The 24,958-nt window shown below is 44.1% G+C and overlaps 1 protein-coding gene across 1 annotated transcript in view; it reads left to right on the top strand.

Annotated features, from left to right (window-relative positions):
• Positions 1-6,504: 6,504 nt before the first annotated feature.
• apmap (adipocyte plasma membrane associated protein) overlaps positions 6,505-24,958 on the top strand; it is a 52,720-nt gene continuing 34,266 nt past the window's right edge. Inside the window, exons 1-4 of the mRNA XM_034184803.1 lie at positions 6,505-6,713; positions 15,441-15,557; positions 21,439-21,554; positions 23,255-23,347. Coding sequence (XP_034040694.1) covers positions 6,622-6,713; positions 15,441-15,557; positions 21,439-21,554; positions 23,255-23,347 — 418 coding nt within the window. The 5' untranslated portion in view covers positions 6,505-6,621. The remainder of the gene's footprint in view (positions 6,714-15,440; positions 15,558-21,438; positions 21,555-23,254; positions 23,348-24,958) is intronic.

The raw sequence follows: 24,958 nt of genomic DNA on the forward strand, positions 1-24,958 counted from the left end.
CATTTCTTTATAATTGAACAGAATTTTAAGTTTTGTTTCAAACTCTTTGCAGCCATTTTTTACAGTGTGGATAAAATGTGTCCCAGTGATCGCTGTGAAGTATAACAGTGGAATTACTCATTCTGTTGTTAAACGTTTAAAATGAAATTCATGCCAAACGTACAACTTAATAATTGTAAGTTAAACCGTCTTTTAATTATTGTTTCAGTCATATTTTGCTTTTTTGTGTGTCTTAAATTAATTAATAAAAATTATGATTTAATCATGCCATAGTATTTCTATTTAACTATTTAATATTTCAGAATTTTCCTCATTTAAGACATTTTTTTCCAAATTATTAAGTTGTTGTAATTTAAGATTTTCCTCTTTTGATTTTTTTTAATACTCAGACGTTTCTTTAGGTGCTGTGCTGTTCCCCCCATCTCTCTCTCTGTCTCTCTCTCTGTCTCTCTCTGTCTGTCTCTGTGTCTCTGTCTGTCTCTCTCTGTCTGTCTGTCTCTGTCTCTCTGTCTGTCTCTCTGTCTGTCTCTGTCTGTCTGTCTCTGTCTGTCTCTCTGTCTGACTCTGTCTGTCTCTGTCTGTCTGTCTCTGTCTGTCTCTCTGTCTGACTCTGTCTGTCTCTGTCTCTGTCTGTCTGTCTCTGTGTCTGTCTCTCTCTGTCTGTCTGTCTGTCTCTCTCTGTCTGTCTCTCTGTCTGTCTGTGTCTCGTTCGTATTTTATCATGTGACAGATTGGCGGTCTGTCCAGGGTGACTCCACCTCTGAAATAGGCTCCTCCCCCTGTGAACCGGTTGTTTTGGTCAAAGTGAACATTTTCACCACCTGACTGTAAAACCTCAAATGTCAGACTGTCTTTCAACACACCATCATGCAGTCTTTTCTTTGTTACTATGGCAACAACAGATGGTGGACATTTCTAGCAGATTATATTTTCTGGTATTTTCATGTTAATCAGTTATTTTTGTTTTTAAAAACTGATGCAACCCATCCAGAAACTTAAAAAAAACCCAACTTGTAATCATTTTTCTCTTTATACAAAACTGTTTAGACGGCATCTTTTAATCAGATTTTTTTTTCTGTGAAAAATACAATGTAAAAGTGGTACCAGACAAAATATCACGTCAGACTATTGAATAATATTCAGTTATAAAACCCTCATCTTTTTGTTAAATTGTTTTTATTCATTTTATGGACATGAAAAGTAACAGTCTGCAATCAATGTGACTAAAGATATTGAAAATGTTTATTTTAATTTTAAACTGCTCAGATTATTTTCAGTAAAACTGAAATGAGTTATTTACCTGAAATGGACATTTTATTATTATTATTGTTACTATTTAACCAAATGATCAGATTATGTAATTGCGTTTGTATGTATCGTGATAACATTGGGATGAACAATCAAAATTATTTTTATTCAAAGTTGACTGAATCGTCAGTGACCTGATGTATGAATAAACATGTACGTTTAACCTCCTAAGACCCAGAGGTTCTCATGAAACAAAACATAGTTTATGGTCTAGACAACCAAAAATGTCATGTCCACATATGTAGATGCCAGGCCCTAGGAGGTTAATAAGAATAAACATGTAATACATTTTTAATAAGAATAAACACATAATAAACATTTAATAAGAATAAACACGGTGACTTTTCTGTCGGTGTACTTTGTTTTTGTTCTTAAACTTTTACAGCTTTTGACATAAAATGTGAATAAAATGTATTAAGTAAATCATCTTGATGTTATTATTTATAGGTAATTTTTATTTAAAAAAATTTACAGGTGAGGTTTTTGTTCATAAAGGGACTTCTTTAAACAACATTTAAAAATCATTCACTCACATCAAGATTCTTCTTATTACAATGTAATTATACTATAATATTGTATAGCATCACATTCAACTATTCTTGAAACATATCAGGAATATATACATGTACACATGCACGCACTGAACAAAAATATAAATGCAACACTTTTGTTTTTTGCTCCCGTTTTTCATGAGCTGACCTCAAAGATCTAAAACATTTTCTATAGACACAAAAGACCCATTTCGCTCAAATATTGTTGACAAATCTGTCTAAATCTGTGTCAGTGAGCACTTCTTTGATGAGATAATCCGTCCCACCTCCCAGGTGTGACACATCAAGATGCTGATTAGACAGCATGATTATTGCACAGGTGTGCCTTAGGCTGGCCACAATAAAAGGCCACTTTGAAATGTGCAGTTATATATATATATATATATACAAGGTCTGTTAGAAAAGTATCCGACCTCTTTATTTTTTCAGAAACTATATGGATTTGAATCGTGCGCTTGCATCAGACAAGCTTGAACCTTCGTGCGCATGCATGAGTTTTTCACGCCTGTCGGTTGCATCGTTCGCCTGTGGGCAGGCTTTGAGCGAGCACTGGTCCACCCCCCTCATCAGATTTTTATTGTTTAGGAATGGCTGAGCAACTCCCGCATTGTTCCATGAAAATGTTTTCAGAAACTCTGCCAGACACCCAGATGGAAACCATTTGGAAGATTCAGATGGCTTTCGGTGAAGATTCTATGGGTATCACACGGATTAAGGACCATTAAAACTGGATTAAAAATGGCCCACAGCGGTGGAGGGCGCACCACACCCTGAGCGGCCATCGACAGGCTGGAACGAGCAGATCACTTCCAAATTTAAGGCTCTGTTGATGCAGGATGTCGTGTGACTAGCAGAGAAGTTTCAGAAGAGGTCGGGATCAGCACTTTATCGGCACATTCCACTGTTAAAGGAGATTTTGTAATGAAAGACGTGCGGACGGATTTGCGCGTCGCAACGCAGCCGCTCATGGCACTGGACAAACAACACCTCCGTGTTGGAAGTCTCACAGGACAAGTTGGAACATGCCCAGCTGTTAAACAATTTCTCAGATACTCAGTCGACTGAAAAGCCACCGAAAGCCGTCTGAATCTTACGAATGGCTTCCAACACGGCGGTGTTGTTTGTCCTGCGCCATGAGCGGCTGCGTCCCGACGGGCGAATCTGTCCGCACGTCTTTCATTACAAAATCTCCTTTAACAGTGGAATGTGCCGATAAAGTGCTGATCCCGACCTCTTCTGAAACTTCTCTGCTAGTCACACGACATCCTGCATCAACAGAGCCTTAAATTTGGAAGTGATCTGCTCGTTCCAGCCTGCCAATGGCCACTCGGGGTGCGGTGCACCCTCCGCCGCCGTGGGCCGTTTTTAATCCAGTTTTAATGGTCCTTAATCCGTGTGATACCCACAGAATCTTCACCGAAAGCCATCTGAATCTTCCAAATGGTTTCCATCTGGCTGTCTGGCAGAGTTTCTGAAAACATTTTCATGGAACAAAGCGGCAGTCGCTCCGCCATTCCTAAACAATAAAAATCCGACAAGGGGGACCAGTGCTCACTCAAAGCCTGCCCACAGGCGAATGACGCAACTGACAGGCATGAAAAAACACACGCATGCGCACGAAGGTTCAAGCTTGTCTGATGCAAGTGCACATGATTCAAATCCATATAGTTTTTGAAAAAAATAAAAAGGTCGGATACTTTTCTCACAGACCTCGTATATACACACACAACAGCATGATGGCAACCACCCAGACAGACAACAATCAATCACCGACTCTCGAAAGCAACCATCTATCTGCTGCAGTCGGGTGAAACGTGTCCTTGTCCTCCAGTCTCTGGGGTCCTCCACACTGAGACATGTGTCCTGGATCATGTCCAGAGAAACTCCCCGCATGGACTAAATGTCGTGTCTGATGTTCCCTTACAGTGTCAGTGATCCTCCTCATCCGAGTTTCACTAAGTAACTGTTCATTGGACACAAAGTCAGTCCAATGGGACCCAAAGATCTTCCAGAGACCAGGTCTGAGTGCAGTTCTCAAGCCTACAGTAAGACAGGACCCTGAAGGCTCCTCCACTGAGACCTGGTACCAGAGACATTCAGTCCTCACCTTCATCCAAGACTGACAGAAGCACCAGGACCCTAAAGACTTGGACCTTCATTTTTTTTGTAAAGGTATCAGTATCCCCAAACACCTCTGACCTTTGACCTCATGACTTCAAAAAATCTTCCCAGGTGTCTCTGCATCTCAAAGACCTGTGGAAATTATGATGGCTGAAAAAATGAGCAACAATTTCCCATTTCAACAACACAACAGCATGTCACTTTATTTTTCTCTTTTCACACAATTCACAGGCTTTTTTAACAACTTGGCCCCGCCCACTAACCTCACAGGAGTCCTGACAGGAAAAGCACTACAGGGGCAGCTTGTCATATACACATTTCCCACTGCCCATGCAGGGCTGGAGACAGGACACATCACTATGCCCACCTCCGTGTGTTAAAGTGTAGGTGACATGATATGTAATGTTTTCTTTTTGAGTATTGTAGAGGCAGGATTTTTGAACTATCAAGTGTCCTCCATCTGAACTGTTAAAGTGGATTCCATTTGAGCTATCAAGTGCCCTCATTAGTCTCTTGGACTGTTAAGTACCTTCCAACCTGGTAGCAGAGCTGGCTGGTGCCCAAGAAATATATTAAAATCATGACTCTCTAGTCTGGTTGGTGTCAAACGTGTTAATGACAATGAAACAGCAATGAACCCTCATGCCAGGTGTTTTTAAAAAAAGACAGTTGTTAATCTATCCAAATATAATGGTGGAAACTGTCATATAGGAATAATTAGCTCTGCACCTGCTTAGGGTGAACTAAAGTTCGCTTCCATTAGAAAACCATGTTTGGGGAATGAAATAAATAAAATATCGGAGGAGGAGCGATGCCCGCGGGTTTTCTATGAAAGATGAGCGCGGTTGGAACATATTCAGTCTTTCTAGAGGACTCAGTTTGTGCAAGTATTCTGCTCTGCTGAACACTTGACTAAACTTAAACTCTGTGCATTTTATCCTGTCCAAGGCTGAGTTTTTCTAAGTGTTGTGTCCCCTCTCTTGCAAACCACCTGCAGTCATTTTTGCATTATCCAAGAAGGCATTCTGAGACGAACAGAGAGAAGGACCACGACAGTATTTAAGACTAAAATTAAACAACAGTTTATCTGGTGCACAGTTACTGAATAGATAAATACTCAGATTTTGAACTGTGCGCCACTAAAAACCAGGAACGTCCAGGCGAGTCCCGACATTGGAGAAGGATGAAGTGACATCAGTGCCAAAACCATTATCTTAATAGTCCTATTAATTTATAGATTTTTACAGGCTACTGACAGCCCTGTTTCCACCGAGTGGTTCGTGTCGGAGCTGCACCGTGTTTTCAGTGTCAGAACGGTTAATTCTCGCCAGCAGAATCCTTTTGATTGGCAGGTGGAACACTTCAATATTGACAAGTGCACACGCACGGTGTCTGTGGCTTCTCCACTCGACATGGAGGCAAAACTGAGTATTTTTACATTATTTTATTTTATTGTTTTGTGGATCATGGGATAATTTTGTTACATCCAGACTGAGACATTATGAGCAGATGAGGGACTGTGAGTCTTTCAACTTGTGATATTTATATTGACTTGCGGTCAGCATAAATATTGTCACTGTTGTCAGACTGAAGGTTTCCTTCAAGGTTTTGTCTCCCTCACTGTGGTCTAAATAAGGCTCAAAACCATCAGTCTGTGTCCCCACAGCTTCTTACTAGGAAAAGCTCCATACTAGAAAAAAAAAATCATCCGAAAACAGCTTGACTTCTGCCGTGTTTACAGTTGATTTGGGTTTGAATCAGCAGGTCTCGTTCACCTGACGACATAGCAACAATATGGCCGCGGCTGAGGGCTGAAATAGAGCGCAGGCTTCAGACAGCTGTAGTTTATCCTTCACCTGCGCACTTATCATTGACTTTTGTTGTTCAGGATTTTTTAAAATATAAACATTTCGTAATTTTTAGTGATTATTTGTGCACATTTTTTGGTGTCACCTACACTTTAACACCTGCAGAACAGGGGACACACTCCAACCACGAGTGGCAACAATTTGATATGCGCTTCACACATGCGGGCGTGTCACCACATCCCAAATGTTGGGTATGGTGAATTATGTCGGTTACGTGTTGAATGTCCGCCACAGACAGAGGACCTAGAGACATGGACGTCCCACAGCCTGTGTGATGTGGAAAGACCTGAAACCTGAGGATCCGGGTTCATCACTGAGGAAGAATAAAAATGTAAAACTAAATCAGAAGCATGAATGTGAGTGATCAGGTCAGCTGATGTCACGCTGAGAGAGAAAATACAAACCTGTGATGATGTTTTGGACCCAGTCATTAGATTTAAAGTTAATGTGTAAGTTAAAATGAATGTGTTGTTGGATTTAATTATCTGTCTTTCTTTTAGTATTCAACAATAAAAGAATGAAAACAAATTAACTTGTAACCAAAAACAAACAAACAACCTATATCCACTCCTCTCCAGTAGGTGGTGGTAACGCGCAGCAAACCGTTTGTCAGTCAACCATACAAATACAGAGGTGGGGGCTTTTATTTTGAAGGGCAGGTTGGACGTTTGGTTTTGTTGCATCTGGATCGGGTTAAACTTCTTCTCACGGACCCGTTCGGTTCGGTTCGTGTTCTGGTGTCTGGTGTCTGGTGTCCGGTGTCCGGTTCTAGCATGAATGAGGCGGAAGGACTCCGGTTCCGGCGGCAGCACCGACCGACCGTCATCACCGACGAAGTGCCGGAAAACCGCTACAAAGGACCTGGGTAGGAAACCGAACCGAAATTTATTCAGGTTATTTCAGCTGTAAGAAATCAGAAAATACAGTTTTATGTTTTAGTTATTTGTTGTTTTAATTTAATTTAAGCACGTAACGTGACGGGGGCGTGGCCGGAAGCAGTTTGTCCTCAGCCTTGTGATTAATTTATCATTTGTTTGTCCTCAGAAACATTTATGAAAAAAAAATCATGAAACTAAATCTGCCCATCAGACTTATTGATCGATTCAGAGGCTGTCTGTTGGTCAGCCACAAGCAAAAAGTTTGATCTGTGTTTGGCTCCGCCTCCACTTCCAGTGGTCAAGCGGTTCAGTGTGCTTCTTCACAGCACCGAAGGTTCCTGGTTCAAACCCTCAGTGTAATCTGCAGTTGCATCTTTATGGACATCCAGCGTAAAACCTGTGTCAAATCACCATGCAGGTCTGCTGTGACCCCGAGTGAGAACCAGACAGCAGCCGAAAAGTTTTACAGCACGGACAGGTGCTGCGTTTGCGTGTTAGCAGTAGTCACTAAACAGCAACCCCCCCCACCAGCCCTAACCGTGAGAGCAGCAGCCACACACCGCGTCCACTTCCTGCAGCCACGAAGACGAACCAGATTACAGAATCCGCCTGTGAGTTTTTGCTGCAGGCCACATTCAAGAGGTTCGTCTGGAAAATGCTTTTGAGGAGCAGGTTAGCTTCATTATGATCCCACACAGAACAAAATACAGATTAAGGAGGAAGTATGAGTTGTGACGCCACAGGTAACCAATAATCACTAAGCAATCAATAATCACACAATAATCAATAATTACACAATAATCAATCACTCAATAATTACACAGTAATCACACAATAATCAATACTTAATAGTCACACAATAATCAATCACACAATGATCAATAATCACATAGTAATCACACATCCCACAGTTATCAATAAGCAAACAATAATCCTGTATTTAACCCTCCATGTTCAAGACCTGACAACTGGATGTCTTTGGTCCCAGGTCTCTATGGAGGATCTTTGGTTCCTGCTGGACTGACTTTGTGTCCACTGAACGGTTACTTAGTGAGACTCGGATGAGGACGATCACTGACACTGTGATGGAACATCAGACACCACATTTAGTCCACGACCCAAAACACAGGTGTCTGAGTGTTGAGGTCCCCATTGGTTGAAGGTCAAGGACACGCCCACGATTCACCTGGCTGCAGCAGAAAGACATTATTTTGGAAATTACACAAAAGTACACAGTCTCAAGACCAGGGCTTAATTTGAGGGGGAGCAAGCCGGAGCGCGCTCCGGAACCTCTGACGTTGGCTCCGCCAGCTATTTATACTGGATCCGTGATCCGCCACCTCTCTTGACTAACAAAATATTTAAAAAAATCACGGCGATTGCTCTCACTGCCAATCACACCGCCGCCCTCCTGTCTGCTGTGCGGAATTGCGCCAAATCTGGCAACAGGTCCAGAGGCTTTGCTCGCTGTTTTGATCCGGATGTTGAACGTAGCCGCAGTGCTCCGTGGCCACCGAGAGAGGACTTGGATTCTTTGCGGGTCCCGCATTCGTACCACCGGAGGCAGTGAGCGAAGGGAGACCACACGCATTGTGTTCTGCGTGTGTCTGTTCATAATCTTCTCGCACAGAAGAAAAAAGAGAGTTTACACAAATCAAATCAAATCAATTTTATTTCTATAGCGCCCAATCACAACAAACAGTTGCCCCAAGGCGCTTTATATTGTAAGGCAAAGCCATACAATAATTACGGAAAAACCCCAACGGTCAAAACGACCCCCTGTGAGCAAGCACTTGGCAACAGTGGTAAGGAAAAACTCCCTTTTAACAGGAAGAAACCTCCAGCAGAACCAGGTTCAGGGAGGGGCAGTCTTCTGCTGGGACTGGTTGGGGCTGAGGGAGAGAACCAGGAAAAAGACATGCTGTGGAGGGGAGCAGAGATCAATCACTAATGATTAAATGCAGAGTGGTGCATACAGAGCAAAAAGAGAAAGAAACACTCAGTGCATCATGGGAACCCCCCAGCAGTCTAAGTCTATAGCAGCATAACTAAGGGATGGTTCAGGGTCACCTGATCCAGCCCTAACTATAAGCTTTAGCAAAAAGGAAAGTTTTAAGCCTAATCTTAAAAGTAGAGAGGGTGTCCTGTCTCCCTGATCTGAATTGGGAGCTGGTTCCACAGGAGAGGAGCCTGAAAGCTGAAGGCTCTGCCTCCCATTCTACTCTTACAAACCCTAGGAACTACAAGTAAGCCTGCAGTCTGAGAGCGAAGCGCTCTATTGGGGTGATATGGTACTATGAGGTCCCTAAGATAAGATGGGACCTGATTATTCAAAACCTTATAAGTAAGAAGAAGAAATTTAAATTCTATTCTAGAATTAACAGGAAGCCAATGAAGAGAGGCCAATATGGGTGAGATATGCTCTCTCCTTCTAGTCCCTGTCAGTACTCTAGCTGCAGCATTTTGAATTAACTGAAGGCTTTTCAGGGAACTTTTAGGACAACCTGATAATAATGAATTACAATAGTCCAGCCTAGAGGAAATCAATCAATCAATCAACTTTTTTTTTATATAGCGCCAAATCACAACAAACAGTTGCCCCAAGGCGCTTTATATTGTAAGGCAAGGCCATACAACAATCATGAAAAACCCCAACGGTCAAAACGACCCCCTGTGAGCAAGCACTTGGCAACAGTGGGAAGGAAAAACTCCCTCTTAACAGGAAGAAACCTCCAGCAGAACCAGGCTCAGGGAGGGGCAGTCTTCTGCTGAGACTGGTTGGGGCTGAGGGAAAGAACCAGGAAAAAGACATGCTGTGGAGGGGGGGCAGAGATCGATCACTAATGATTAAATGCGGAGTGATGCATACAGAGCAAAAAGAGAAAGAAACAGTGCATCATGGGAACCCCCCCACAGTCTACGTCTAAAGCAGCATAACCAAGAGATAGTCCAGGGTCACCCGATCCAGCCCTAACTATAAGCCTTAGCGAAAAGGAAAGTTTTAAGCCTAATCTTAAAAGTAGAGAGGGTATCTGTCTCCCTGATCTGAATTGGGAGCTGGTTCCACAGGAGAGGAGCCTGAAAGCTGAAGGCTCTGCCTCCCATTCTACTCTTACAAACCCTAGGAACTACAAGTAAGCCTGCAGTCTGAGAGCGAAGCGCTCTATTAGGGTGATATGGTACTACGAGGTCCCTGAGATAAGATGGGACCTGATTATTCAAAACCTTATAAGTAAGAAGAAGAATTTTAAATTCTATTCTAGAATTAACAGGAAGCCAATGAAGAGAGGCCAACACGGGTGAGATATGCTCTCTCCTGCTAGTCCCCGTCAGTACTCTAGCTGCAGCATTTTGAATTAACTGAAGGCTTTTAGGGAACTTTTAGGACAACCTGATAATAAAGAATTACAATAGTCCAGCCTAGAGGAAATAAATGCATGAATTAGTTTTTCAGCATCACTCTGAGACAAGACCTTTCTGATTTTAGAGATATTGCGTAAATGCAAAAGGCAGTCCTACATATTTGTTTAATATGCGCTTTGAATGACATATCCTGATCAAAAATGACTCCAAGATTTCTCACAGTATTACTAGAGGTCAGGGAAATGCCATCCAGAGTAAAGATCTGGTTAGACACCATGCTTCTAAGATTTGTGGGGCCAAGTACAATAACTTCAGTTTTATCTGAGTTTAAAAGCAGGAAATTAGAGGTCATCCATGTCTTTATGTCTGTAAGACAATCCTGCAGTTTAGCTAATTGGTGTGTGTCCTCTGGCTTCATGGATAGATAAGCTGGGTATCATCTGCGTAACAATGAAAATTTAAGCAATACCGTCTAATAATACTGCCTAAGGGAAGCATGTATAAAGTGAATAAAATTGGTCCTAGCACAGAACCTTGTGGAACTCCATAATTAACTTTAGTCTGTGAAGAAGATTCCCCATTTACATGAACAAACTGTAATCTATTAGACAAATATGATTCAAACCACCGCAGCGCAGTGCCTTTAATACCTATGACATGCTCTAATCTCTGTAATAAAATTTTATGGTCAACAGTATCAAAAGCAGCACTGAGGTCCAACAGAACAAGCACAGAGATAAGTCCACTGTCCGAAGCCATAAGAAGATCATTTGTAACCTTCACTAATGCTGTTTCTGTACTATGATGAATTCTAAAACCTGACTGAACCTCTTCAAATAGACCATTCCTCTGCAGGTGATCAGTTAGCTGTTTTACAACTACCCTCTCAAATAAATTCAAATAAATGCATGAATTAGTTTTTCAGCATCACTCTGAGACAAGACCTTTCTAATTTTAGAGATATTGCGCAAATGCAAAAAAGCAGTCCTACATATTTGTTTAATATGCGCATTGAATGACATATCCTGATCAAAAATGACTCCAAGATTTCTCACAGTATTACTAGAGGTCAGGGTAATGCCATCCAGAGTAAGGATCTGGTTAGACACCATGTTTCTAAGATTTGTGGGGCCAAGTACAATAACAAGAGAGAAAAGTGAGAAAATGTTAATGCCTGTTTGAGAAAAGTGTGTAGTGAGGGGTTTTACAGCCTTAAAACATCTATAATAAGTGTAAAAAATAGCGCTACTTCGTGGATTTCCGCCGCGTTCACACCAGGTGCGATCAGACGCTACAAATTCGAAGGAGGCACGTCTGTCGCCACGCGACCCCCCGCGCCTCCTTCGCCCGGTGTGTCGCTCTGCTTGGGTGGACTTTTGCTGTGAAAATTCGCCTCGGTGTGTCATCAAATAGGAGGAGCTTCCATTCCGCTCGGCGTCAAGTCATCATGACGGACCTTGATCACACAGAGCGAGTTGTTGTGAAAAGCTCCCAATACAGAGAGTACCATTATTTGCTGCAGGAGCTGTGTCTGGATGACGGCTGCTTTCAGCGGTCCTTCCACCTCTGCGGGACCCAGTTTGAGGACCAACTGTCCTGTTCACGCGCGCACATGTAAACAATTAAAAAAAAAAAAAGAAACTCCGCTGCTTGCTGCTCCTCGCTCTTCCCCCCCAAAATACTCTGTCATAATTGTGTTTAGAAACCAGTCACCATTTGTTTTATTATACATCTGTGTAGTTAATTAATAAAATATTCTCCACACAGACGATTCGCTCGCGCGCGCACGTAAAGAAAAAAAAGAAAAAGTAACTCCGCTCCCGCTGCTGTGGTGCTGCTGTTCGCTCCAAAAACTCTGTCATGATTGTGAAATAAAGGACAAAAGAGACATAAGTCCTGCTCACAGGCTGTTACCAGATACAGGACATGTTCACATCTTCAGTCAAACTCCAGACATCTCCACGTCACTACATATTCAGTCCCTGATTGGTCATTGCGGCGCGACGAGACGAAAAAGTTCAGATTTTTGAACTTGGGGAGGAGGGCAACGCGACGTGACGCGACGCAATATCGCGCCACAAATGCGCAAAACGCTCAAAATCGCTTCACTCATGTCGCGCTGCGCGGTTTGGCGCCAAAACGTGTCCTTACATAGGGATTACATGGCAACCTGTGGCTGCAGTCGCTCGCATCGTGCCCGGTGTGAACGCGGAGAACGTAACTCCCGCGATAAACGAGGGACCACTGAGGAATTTGTACTCTATCCGGATTTGGTGTGACTAGTGTTAGGCCTACAATACATGCCCAGTTTATTTTTGGTGTGGCGCACAGCGTTGTTCGCAAGCCCCCCCCCCCCCCCCTTCTTTTTTTTCTTTTTTTTCTTTTTTTTCTTTTTTTTTTCTGCACCGGAGCCACCCATCCTCTGCGCTCCGGGACCTCCCACTTTACAAATTAAGCACTGCTCAAGACCCCTGACTAGAAGACACCCAGAAACTTTGGTGTTTTAGGACCCATCAGATTTCATTCATTTTCAGCAATTTTCAGCCACATTTTGTTAAGTACATTAATATTATGTCAAATAAGAGGTAAATGTACTCATTTTGAATTTTAAATTTATAGATAAATAATATTTAGCCAAATTATACGATTTTCCTTCAAATGGAAAGATGAGTTTTATGAGCAGTTCAGCCTTTAATAGGATCATCCCACAGACCCTCATTACCAAGCTGGCACTACTGGGACTTAGACCATCGCTGTGCAACTGGGTACTGGATTGTGGAAACTGCCAAACAAAGTCTCACAGCTCTGGTTACTTAGCTGAAGAGATACACAAGAGAAGCAGAGGCCAAGGAAATAAATGGCCTGTTCTCCAATGATCCAAAATGGTAACGCAAGAACAGAACTTCCCAGAACTGAGACTGAGCAATACTGGAAGAACATCTGGGAGAAAGATACATCTCACAACACCAATGCCAAGTGGCTGGTGGACCTAAAAGCACACCACAGCCACCTCCCAGAACAAGAACCAGTCAACATCACAAAGGCAGATATCCAACAGTGAGCCTCAGGGATGAAGAGCTGGACAGCACCAGGGCCTGATATGATCCACAGTACTGGCTGAAGAAGCTAACAGTGCTCCATGTGCACCTGGCAGTACAAATGGGTTTGGCTACTAAGAGCAGGTACTCACCCAGACTGGCTAACACAGGGCAATCTTGATCATGAAGGACCCCCACAAAGGTATGATGCCCTAAAACTACCAATCCAATCCAGCTTTATTTATAAAGCAAAACGCACACAGCCCACAGGACAGCATTTCACTTAGTGTTAAAAGCCAATGAAAAGAGATGAGTTTTTTAAAAGAGATTTAAAAAGCACAAGCAACGCCTGTCTAATATGCAGTGGCCGATCATTCCAAAGATTTGGTGCTGCCACGACAAAAGCCCTCTGTGCTTCCACCATTTTTAGGCACCATCAGAAGCAGCTTGTCCGCCGACCTGAGTGACCGGATGGGAGTGTAAAAGTGTAATAACTCAGAGAGATAAGGTGGGGCAAGCCGATTTAGAGGTTTAAAAGCAAATTAAAGAATTGTAAAATGGATCCTTAAACAAAAGGGAAGCCAATGAAGTGAGGCTAAGACAGGTGAAATGTTCTCATATCTACAGGCACCAGTCAAAAGCCGCCCAGCAGCATTCTGCACCAGTTGAACACGAGCAATAGAGGACCCACTAAGCCCCATATAAAGTGCGTTACAGTAATCCAGCCGAGTGGTAACAAAGGTGTGGTTTACTGTTTCAAAGTCTTGCCTCTGGAGAACTGGCTTTATTTTGGGTAGTTGCCTCAAAAAAGCTTGACTTAACTACCGCCTTAATGTGGCCATCATGCTTCATGTCAGAGTCTATTCTAATTCCTAAGTTTGTGATGGTTGGCTTGAGATACTGTGCCAGAGAGCCCAGGTTTACCAAAGAGGTCACAGAGTTGTTACCAAAAACCATCACCTCTGTTTTTTTCTCATTGAAACTTTGGAAACGACCTAAGCAGTTAAGCAATTGTGCCACTGAGTAGGAGTCCTTCCTTTTAAGAGGCACATAAATCTGGTTGTCATCTGCATAACAGTGGAAAGAAATACCATGTTTTCTAAGTATGGGGCCCAACTGTCATTGATAAAGAGAGAAAAGAAGTGGGCCCAGAACCAAGCGCTGTGGGACCCCACATACAAGTGGAGCAGTTGAGGACACTGCCAGCCAATTACCTGGCTCTCTACAAAATGGAAGCTCCTATCAGGCATCATAGCAACCAAGTTGAATAGGCACATGAGCACACCTCAGACGTGCACTGGAAACAGTAGCAGAGGGTCGAAGCACCAGCTGCTGACTGACCGAGCAGCACACCAGGACTCTAAGACCAGGCAGATCAGCCTGACCACAGCCTGGATTGACTACAGGAAGGCCTATGACTCAATGCCTCACACATGGAACGATACCCTAACCCTATTGCACAATTTATTACCACCCTTGAAAAAATGTCAGCTACCTATTTTATAAACACGACCCAATTTGGAGCCCATGGATTCCCACTGTGCTTGTTTGTTTGTTTTTAAACAGTCTCTAACCCACAATTTTTCTTATGTCACTATGAAACTTTTATTGAAGATTCATATCCTGATACACAAGAAGTAATTAAATTTTCAAGGTTATAGGTCGAAGTCAGGAAAAATATTGGAAAACTGAAAAAATCTCTCTGTAACATTGAACAATTTTTCAAAAGTTCATAACTCTGTCAAAAAAGGTAAGTTTCTTTCATATTTGAGAGCTTTATGTTGGATGGTGTCCTTTATCACCTCACAAAGTTTGATCTGGATTTGATCCAGATTCCAGATTTTGTGACAACTTAAATTTAACTTTGAAAACTCATTTAATGTATATTTTACATTATATCTTAATCAAAAGCGCCTCAGTCACTCATTTGTGACAATGAGGTGCAAACTGACACTCTGAATGAACAGACTAAGTTTGATCTGCATCTGATCCATATTGTAGATATTTGATTTTAACATTGAAAAGCCTTTTTTAATTAATATTTTAGTTCATGAAAAGTCCCTTCTAACAGGACTTTGACCTTGAAATTTTTTTCAAGGTAAAATTTGTGGAATTGGAAACTATTGTTGGCGGAGGTTCGTGCTCTACGAGTGCAGCACTGGAGTTACTTTTTTTTTTTCTGTGAGATTTTTGGAATTTTTGATGATGTTTATTATATTATCAGTTTTATCGCTTGACAATTTCTATACTAGTATTTGTGCACAGAGTGTTGTTTTTGATCACATTAAGTGATTTGTGAATTGTGTTTTGCAGCACGTACAGTGGGAAGGTTTTCCAGGTGACCCTGTTCGTTCTTGGTGGCTTCCTGCTGCTTCCTCTCCTCTTCATCATCCTTATCCTGGAGTCTCCCATCCAGCCTGAAAGTTTCCGGTGAGTTCAGCTTAACCAACTGTTTCACAACAAACCTACATCCTGCTGCCTGAACGTTTCTCAGCTCCTTTTATTTTGATTGTTTTCAGTTGTTTTTAATGAAACTTTGAGGCGACCTTTGAAATGTTCTCCAGCTACATATTTAGTTATGTCAGGATGGATATCTGGTGCCAAACTAACATACAAATCCATGATGACATAAGTATCATTACTGTTATGGTTAGAGGTCCAGACGGGACCAGACCGGTTCAGGCGATGGACTCAAATGCTGTGAGCAAGGATGAGACAGGAGTGAAGGAAAGGAGATTTATTTACAATAATGGATCAAATCAAATCAATTTTATTTATATAGCGCCAAATCACAACAAACAGTTGCCCCAAGGCGCTTTATATTGTAAGGCAAAAGCCATACAATAATTACAGAAAAACCACAACGGTCAAAACGACCCCCTGTGAGCAAGCACTTGGCTACAGTGGGAAGGAAAAACTCCCTTTTAACAGGAAGAAACCACCAGCAGAACCAGGCTCAGGGAGGGGCAGTCTTCTGCTGGGACTGGTTGGGGCTGAGGGAGAGAATCAGGAAAAAGACATGCTGTGGAAGAGAGCAGAGATCAATGACTAATGATTAATTGCAGAGTGATGCATACAGAGCAAAAAGAGAAAGAAACACTCAGTGCATCATGGGAACCCCCCAGCAGTCTAAGTCTATAGCAGCATAACTAAGGGATGGTTCAGGGTCACCTGATCCAGCCCTAACTATAAGCTTTACCAAAAAGGAAAGTTTTAAGCCTAATCTTAAAAGTAGAGAGGGTGTCTGTCTCCCTGATCATGGATGAACAAAGGACAGTGACAGTGAGACCTGGAGGGGGGTAATTGGGAAGCACGGCCTCCCCGATCTGACCCGAGTGGTGTTCAGTTGTTGGACTTCTGTGCTAGTCACAGTTTGTCCATCATGAACCATGTCCATCATGTTTAATGCTGACAAATTATACAGTATTTTTGTCTTTCTGATGCCTGATTCTGTTTTTATTTTTCTCTCTGTTTAAGGTGCAGCTCCATCCAGAGATGGGAGTTGTATTCGTGTTGGTGATCCTCCTGTCCTGTGCGCCAATAGCATTTCTTGTATATTCGTCCGCGAATTGTTCTGTGAATTGTTCTGTAATTTATGTCTGTATCATGGCCCAAGCAGAGGGTCACCCCTTTGAGTCTGATCTGCTTGAGGTTTCTTCCTCAGAGGGAGTTTTTCCTTACCACTGTTGCTCTGGGGGATGGTAAGGTTAGACCTTACCTGTGTGAAGCGCTTTGAGGCAACTCTGTTGTTCTCTGCGCTATATAAATGAAAATAAATTGAAATTGAATTGAATTGAAATGAACACCATGTTTGAGCACAAGGGTGTCCATAAGTGTACATGGCACCAGGACACCCTGAGCCGGAGGTCGATGATCGACTTTGTAGTCGTATCATCTGACCTTCGGCCACATGTCTCGGACACTCGAGTGAAGAGAGGGGCTGAGCTGTGGACCGATCACCACCTGGTGGTGAGTTGGATCCGCTGGGAGGGGAGGAAGCCGGTCAGACCTGGCAGGCCCAAGCGTATCGTGAGGGTCTGCTGGGAACTTCTTCTTCTTCTTTGTCTTTCGGCTGTTCACATTAGGGGTCGCCACAGCAGATCAATCGTTTCCATCTCACCCTGTCCTCTGTATCTTCCTCTGTCACACCAACCACCTGCATGTCCTCTCAGCACATCCATGAACCTCCTCTTTGGTCTCCCTCTTTTCCTCCTGCGTGGTGGATCCATCCTCTGCATCCTTCTCCCTATATACCCTGGGTCCCTCCTCTGCACATGTCCAAACCATCTCAATCTTGCCCCTCTGACTTTGTCTCCAAACCGTCCCACCTGAGCTGTCCCTCTGATATGTTCATTCCTAATCTTGTCCATTCTTGTCACTCCCAAAGAGAATCTCAACATCTTCAGCTCTGCCACCTCCAGCTCTGCCTCCTGTCTTTTTGTTAGTGCCACCGTCTCAAAACCATACAACATAGCTGGTCTCACTACTGTTTTGTAAACTTTCCCCTTCACTCTTGCTGATATTCTTCGGTCACAAATCACTCCTGCCACCTTTCTCCACCCACTCCACCCTGCCTACACTCTCTTCTTCACCTCTCTACCACACTCTCCATTACTTTGAACAGTTGACCCCAAATATTTAAACTCATCTACTTTCACCACTTCTACTCCTTGTAACTTCACTATTCCACTGGGCTCCCTCTCATTCACACACATGGACTCCGTCTTGCTTCTACTGACTTTCATTCCCCTTCTCTCCAAAGCATATCTCCACTTCTCCAGACTAGACTCAACTTGCTCTCTACTCTCACTACAGATCACAATGTCATCTGCAAACATCATAGCCCATGGGGACTCCTGTCTGATCTCATCCGTCAACCTGTCCATCACCACTGCAAACAAGAAAGGACTCAGAGCTGATCCTTGGTGTAATCCCACCTCCACCTTGAATGAGTCCGTCATTCAGACTGCGCATCTCACTGCTGTCACACTATTCTTGTACATGTCCTGCACTACCCTAACATACTTCTCTGCCACTCCAGACTTCCTCATACAATACCACAGCTCTTCTCTTGGCACCCTATCATAAGCTTTTTCTAAGTCCACAAACACACAATGTAACTCTTTCTGTCCTTCTCTGTACTTTTCCAACAGTATTCTCAGAGCAAACATTGCATCTGTAGTGCTCTTTCTTGGCATGAATCCATATTGCTGCTCACAGATCTTCGCCTGTTTTCTAAGCCTAGCTTCTACTACTCTTTCCCATAACTTCATGCTGTGGCTGATCAGCTTTATGCCTCTGTAGTTACTGCAGCTCTGCACATCACCCTTGTTCTTGAAAATAGGAACCAGCACACTTCCTCTCCACTCCTCAGGCATCCTCTCACTTTCCAAGATTTTATTAAACAATCTGGTTAGAAACTCTACTGCCATCTCTCCTAGACATTTCCATGCCTCCACTGGAATGTCATCTGGACCAACTGCCTTTCCACTCTTCATCCTCTTCATAGCAGCCCTCACTTCTTCCTTGCTAATCTCTTGTACTTCCTGATTTACTCTCACCACATCATCCAGCCTTTTCTCTCGCTCATTTTCTTTATTCATCAGCTCTTCAAAATATTCCCTCCACCTTCTCAACACATACTCCTTACTTGTCAGCACATTACCATGTGCATCTTTTACCACCCTAACCTGCTGCACATCCTTTCCAGCTCTGTCCCTTTGTCTGGCCAATCGGTACAGGTCCTTTTCTCCTTCCTTACTATTCAACTTCTTGTACAGCTCGCAATATGCCTTTTCCTTTGCTTTTGCCACTTCTCTTTTCGCCTTACGCCGCATCTCCTTGTACTCCTGTCTACTTTCTTTATCTCTCCGACTATCCCAAAACTTTTTCGCCAACCTCTTTCTCCTTATGCTTTCCTGGACCTCTTCATTCCACCACCAAGTCTCCTTGTCTTCCTTCCACTGTCCAGATGTCATACCCAGTACTGTCCTAGCTGTCTCCCTCACCACATCTGCAGTACTTTTCCAGTTGTACAAAATTGCTTCCCCTCCAACCAGTGCTTCTCTCACCTGCTCGCTAAATTTCATGCAACAGTCTTCCTCCTTCAGCTTCCACCATCTGATCCTTTGTTGAGCTCTCTTCTTCTTCTTTACCTCTAAAGTCATCCTACAAACAACCATCCTATGCTGTCTAGTGACACTCTCTCCTGCTACCACCTTACAGTCTGTTATTTCTTTTAGCTTGCATCTCCTATAAAGAATGTAGTCCACCTGTGTGCACCTTCCTCCACTCTTATATGTTACCCTGTGCTCCTCCCTTTTCTTAAAGTAGGTATTCACCACAGCCATTTCCATCCTTTTTTTAAAATCAACTACCATCTGTCCTTCCCCATTCCTATCCTTGATACCATATTTACCCATTACTTCCTCATCACCTCTGTTCCCTTCACCAACATGCCCATTGAAGTCTGCTCCTATCACCACTCTTTCATGCTTGGGCACACTCTCCACCACCTCATCTAACACACTCCAGAAATCTTCTTTCTCCTTCATCTCACAACCTACCTGTGGGGCATATGCACTGATGATATTCATCATCACCCCTTCAATTTCCAACTTCACACTCATCACCCTGTCAGACACTCACTTAACCTCCAACACACTTTTAACATACTCTTCCTTTAAAATGACCCCAACACCATTTCTCTTCCTGTCCTCACCATGGTACAACAACTTGTACCCACCGCCGATGATTCTGCTCTTACTTCCCTTCCACTTGGTCTCTTGCACACACAATATGTCTACCTTTCTCCTCTCCATCATATCAGCCAGCTCTCTCCCTTTACCAGTCATACTACCAACATTCAAAGTCCCCACTCTCATTTCCACCCTTCTAGTTTTCTTCTTCACCCCCTGTTTGTGGCAACGTTTTCCTCCTCTTCTTCGTCGTCTTCGCCCAGCAGTAGCCCAATTTGCACCGGCACCCTCTTGGGCAATAGCACCGGTGGCGGACGTTGTTAACCCAGGCCGCGACCGATCCGGTGTGGGAATTCGATTCTGAGTCTGCATAGTTGGGTTGGCTTGTTTTACGCCGGATGCCCTTCCTGACGCAACCCTCCTCATTTATCCGGGTTTGGGACCGGCACTCAGAATGTACTGGCCGCACACCCCATGTGGCTGACTTAGGAAACCTTCTCCCAGATGCCGGGGGAGATTGAAGAGATGGAGTCTGAGTAGACCATGTTCTCCACCTCCATTGTCGATGCAGCAGCTCGTAGCTGTTGTCACAAGGTCTCTGGTGCCTGTCGCGGCGGCAATCCCCAAACCTGGTGGTGGACGCCGAAATTAAGGGATGCCGTCAAGCTGAAGGAGTCCTACTTGTCTTTGTTGGTAAGTGGGACCCCAGAGGCAGCTGACGGGTACTGGCAGGCCAAGCGTGCTGCAGCCCGTGCGGTCGCAGAGGCAAAAACTCAGGTCTGGGAGGAGTTCAGGGAGGCCATGGAGAAGGACTATCGGTCGGCCTTGAAGAAATTCTGGCAAACCGTCCAATGCCTCAGGAGGCAGAAGCAACTTTCCACCGGCACTGTCTACGGTGCGGGTGGGGAGCTGTTGACCCTGACTGTGGATGTTGTCGGGCGGTGGAAGGAATACTTCGAGGATCTCCTTAGTCCCATCGTCACGTCTTCCGAAGAGGAAGCAGAGACTGGAGACTCATCCATTACCCAGGCCGAAGTCTCCAAAGTGGTTAGAAAGCTCCTCGGTGGCAAGGCTCCTGGGGTGGATGAAATCCATCCTGAGTACCTTAAGTCTCTGGATGTTGTGGGACTGTCTTGGTTGACACGCCTCTGCAACATCGCGTGGCGGTCATGGACAGTGCCTCTGGATTGGCAGACCAGAGTGGTGGTCCCTCTGTTTAAGAAGGGGGACCGGAGGGTGTGCTCCAACTACAGGGGATCACACTCCTCAGCCTCCTCTGTGAGGTCTATTCCAGAGTACTGGTGAGGAGGAAAAAAATATTCTTATTAGTAATATTATTGATTCCAGCGTTTCCACAGTAATGTCACAGGTCCAGGTCCCGCTGAAGAAAAATGTAGATTCTTTTTTTAAGTTGCACAGTCCTCAAAAAATATTGTAATTATTATCCTCAAAAATGCTTTTTTACTTCTGTCCTCTTTTTTTGTCAGATTCAAGCAAATTGACTTAACTGTCATCAAACAGATGTTTCTTGTCATTATATTGTAGCTTTTCTTCATTATTTGGCATAATGTCACTGACTCCATTGCTCGTGTACTCATTACTGCCCCCTGCAGGCTGAAGGAGCCGCCACTGATGACTGGTTGCTGGGAACCGAACCTCAAGCTACGGGAAGCTCAGAGGCTCTTTGAAGACCAGATTGTTGGTCCTGAGTCCATCGCCAACATTGGCGGTCAGTGCACGGGGACGTTTTCTCTCGTTCTGTCACACACTGAACAAAAACGCAACACTTTTGTTTTTGCTCCCATTTTTCATGAGCTGAACTTGAAGATCTAAAACATTTTCTACACACACAAAAGACCCATTTCTCTGAAATATTGTTCACAAATCTGTCTAAATCTGTGTAGTGAGCACTTCTCCTTTGCTGAGATAATCCATTCCACCTCACAGGTGTGACATATCAAGATGCTGATTAGACAGCATGATTATTGCACAGATGTGCCTTAGGCTGGCCACGATCAAAGGCCACTCTGCAACATGCACTTTTGTTTTACTTGGGGTGGTGGGTCTGGGGAGGTCAGAAAACCAGTCAGTATCTGTGTGATCACCATTTTCCTCACGCAGTGCAACACATCTCCTTCATATAGAGTTGATCAGGTTGTTGATTGTGGCCTGTGGAATGTTGGTCCACTCCTCTTCAATGTGCCAAGTTGCTGGATATTGGCAGGAACCGATCCAGAACAACCAAAACATGCTCAATGGGCGACGTGTCCGATGAGTACGCTGGCTGTGCAAGAACTGGGATGTTTTCACCTTCCAGGAATTGTGTACAGATCCTTGCAACACATGGCTGTGCATTGTTATGATGCAACATGAGGTGATGGTCGTGGATGAATGCCACAACAACGGACCTCAGGATCTGGTCACGGTATCTCTGTGCATTCAAAATGCCATCAACAAAATGCACCTGTGTTTGTTGTCCACAACATACGCCTGCTTATACCATAACCCCACCCACACCACGGGCCACTCCAGCAAACCGCTTACCCACACAACGCCACACACACTGCCATCTGCCCTGAACAGTGAAAACCAGGATTCATCGGTGAAGAGAACACCTCTCCAACATGCCAAATGCCATCCAATATGAGCATTTGCCCACTCAAGTTACAATGATGAATTGCAGTCAGGTCGAGACCCCGATGAGGACGACGAGCAGCAGATGAGCTTCCCTGAGACAGTTTCTGACAGTTTGTGCAGACATTCTTTGTTTCTTCAAACTGATTGTTGCAGCAGCTGTCTGGGTGGCTGATCTTGGAGGTGAACATGCTGGATGTGGAGGTTTTGGGCTGGTGTTGTGAGACTGGTCGGATGTACTGCCAACGTTTCTGAAGCGCCTTTGGAGACGGCTTATGGTAGAGAAATATTCAGTTCACAGGCAACAGCTCTGGTGAACATTCTTGTAGTCAGCATGCCAACCGCACACTCCCTCAAAACCTGACATCTGTGGCATTGTGCTGTGTGCTAAAACTGCACATTTCAGAGTGGCCTTTTATCGTGGCCAGCCTAAGGCACACCTGTGCAATAATCATGCTGTCTAATCAGCATCTTGATATGTCACACCTGTGAGGTGGAATGGATTATCTCAGCAAAGGAAAAGTGCTACCTAACACAGATTTAGACAGATCTGTGACCAATATTTCAGAGAAATGGGTCTTTTGTGTCTATAGGAAATCTTTGATCTTTGAGTTCAGCTCATGAAAAATGGGAGCAAAAACAAAAGTGTTGCGTTTATATTTTTGTTCTGTGTATTTTCATACTTTGGAATTGATGCTGTTGGCTGTAACCAGCGTGTCATTATTTCACGTTCAGTATAAAGTTTATTTTGTGGGTGTCAGTAAACTTTGTTGTGTTTGTTTCTTCTGTCTTCAGATGTTTTGTACACGGGGACGGCTGATGGTCAGATCGTGAAGCTGATTGGTCGGAGAAGCCACACGGTTACCCGGCTGGGAAAACCACCCTGCGGTAACTTAACTTTTTGATCTTACTTGTAGTTTCACAATTATTTTAGTGCCTGTTTCAGATTTCTTCAGGGAGATCACACTGAGACAATCTAAAGTCGGTAAGTAAGTCCCTACAGCTGCTCCCTCGTTCGCACTCAGGGTCGCCACAGCAGATTCAAGGTGGATCTGCATGTTGAATCGACACAAGTTTTCCTGACGCGACTCCACATTATGTGGGGAAATGTGGCAGGGGTGGGATTTGAACCGGGAACCTTACACACTGAAACCAATTGCACTAACCACTAACCACCGCTACACAGAGACAATCTGATTCAAATTTATCTTTTGATCACATTTTTACACATTGTGACACAGAAGCACTTTTAAAAAACTCTGTGACACCATAAAAGAATGTTTGCCATTCTTATTTGTGACATCATTAAGGAAATCTTGATGTTTTTGAATTGTGACACTGAAAAAATGTTTCTCTTCTTCCATTCTGAGATATTTTTTCTTGGATTCCTGTAGCATTTCTGCCATATGACACCATCAAAAAAAGTCCCTTTTATCTCTTGAACATTGTGCAAAATGTTTTCCTTTGCTCTTGTCTGGCTTGAGGAAGTCGAGCGGTGTTGGTCCTCTACAGATGTGTGTCGGTTGCTAGTTCCATTCCTCAGAACTCTTTGTTATTGGAATTCAATCATGAACTTTTGTTTTGACACTGCAAAGTCAGCCAGTGCAAACTGACACAGGAAAGCAGGTGATTCACAGAACTGGGGGGGGTTGAGTTGTGAAAACAGGCAAATATACCAGTGTCAGACTTGACACAGTGGAAAAACATCCATCCACCCATCCATCCATTTTCTTCCGCTTTATCTGGAGTCGGTTCGCGGGGGCAGCAGCTCAAGCAAAGCCGCCCAGACCTCCCGATCCACACACACCTCCCCCAGCTCCTCCGGGGGAACCCCAAGGCATTCCCAAGCCAGCCGAGAGATGTAGTCCCTCCAGCGTGTCCTGGGTCTTCCCCGGGGCCTCCTCCCAATGGGACGTGCCCGGAACACCTCTCCAGCAAGGCGTCCAGGGGGCATCCGGAAAAGATGCCCGAGCAACCTCAACTGACTCCTTTCGACGTGGAGGAGCAGTGGCCCGACTCCGAGCTCCTCACCCTATCTCTAAGGGAGCGCCCAGCCACCCTGCGGAGGAAACTCATCTCGGCCACTTGTACTTGCGATCTCGTTCTTTCGGTCATGAGCCAAATCTCATGACCATAGGTGAGGATCGAAACGTAGATCGATCGGTAAATCGAGAGCTTTGCCCCCCTACTCAGCTCTCTCTTCACCACGACAGTCCGATACAGCGACTGCATCACTGCAGATGCTGCACCGATCCGTCTGTCGATCTCATGCTCCATCCGTCCCTCACTTGTGAACAAGACCCCGAGATACTTAAACTCCTCCACTTGAGGCAAGGACACTCCACCGACCTGAAGAGGGCAAAGCACCTTTTTCCGGTTGAGAACCATGGCCTCGGATTTGGAGGTGCTGATTTTCATCCTGGATGCTTCACACTCGGCTGCAAACCGCCCCAGTGCATGCTGAAGGTCCTGATTTGACGAAGCCAACAGAACCACATC

Source organism: Thalassophryne amazonica, chromosome 13 (genome assembly GCF_902500255.1).
Source record: "Thalassophryne amazonica chromosome 13, fThaAma1.1, whole genome shotgun sequence".
Taxonomy (NCBI): Eukaryota; Metazoa; Chordata; class Actinopteri; order Batrachoidiformes; family Batrachoididae; genus Thalassophryne; species Thalassophryne amazonica.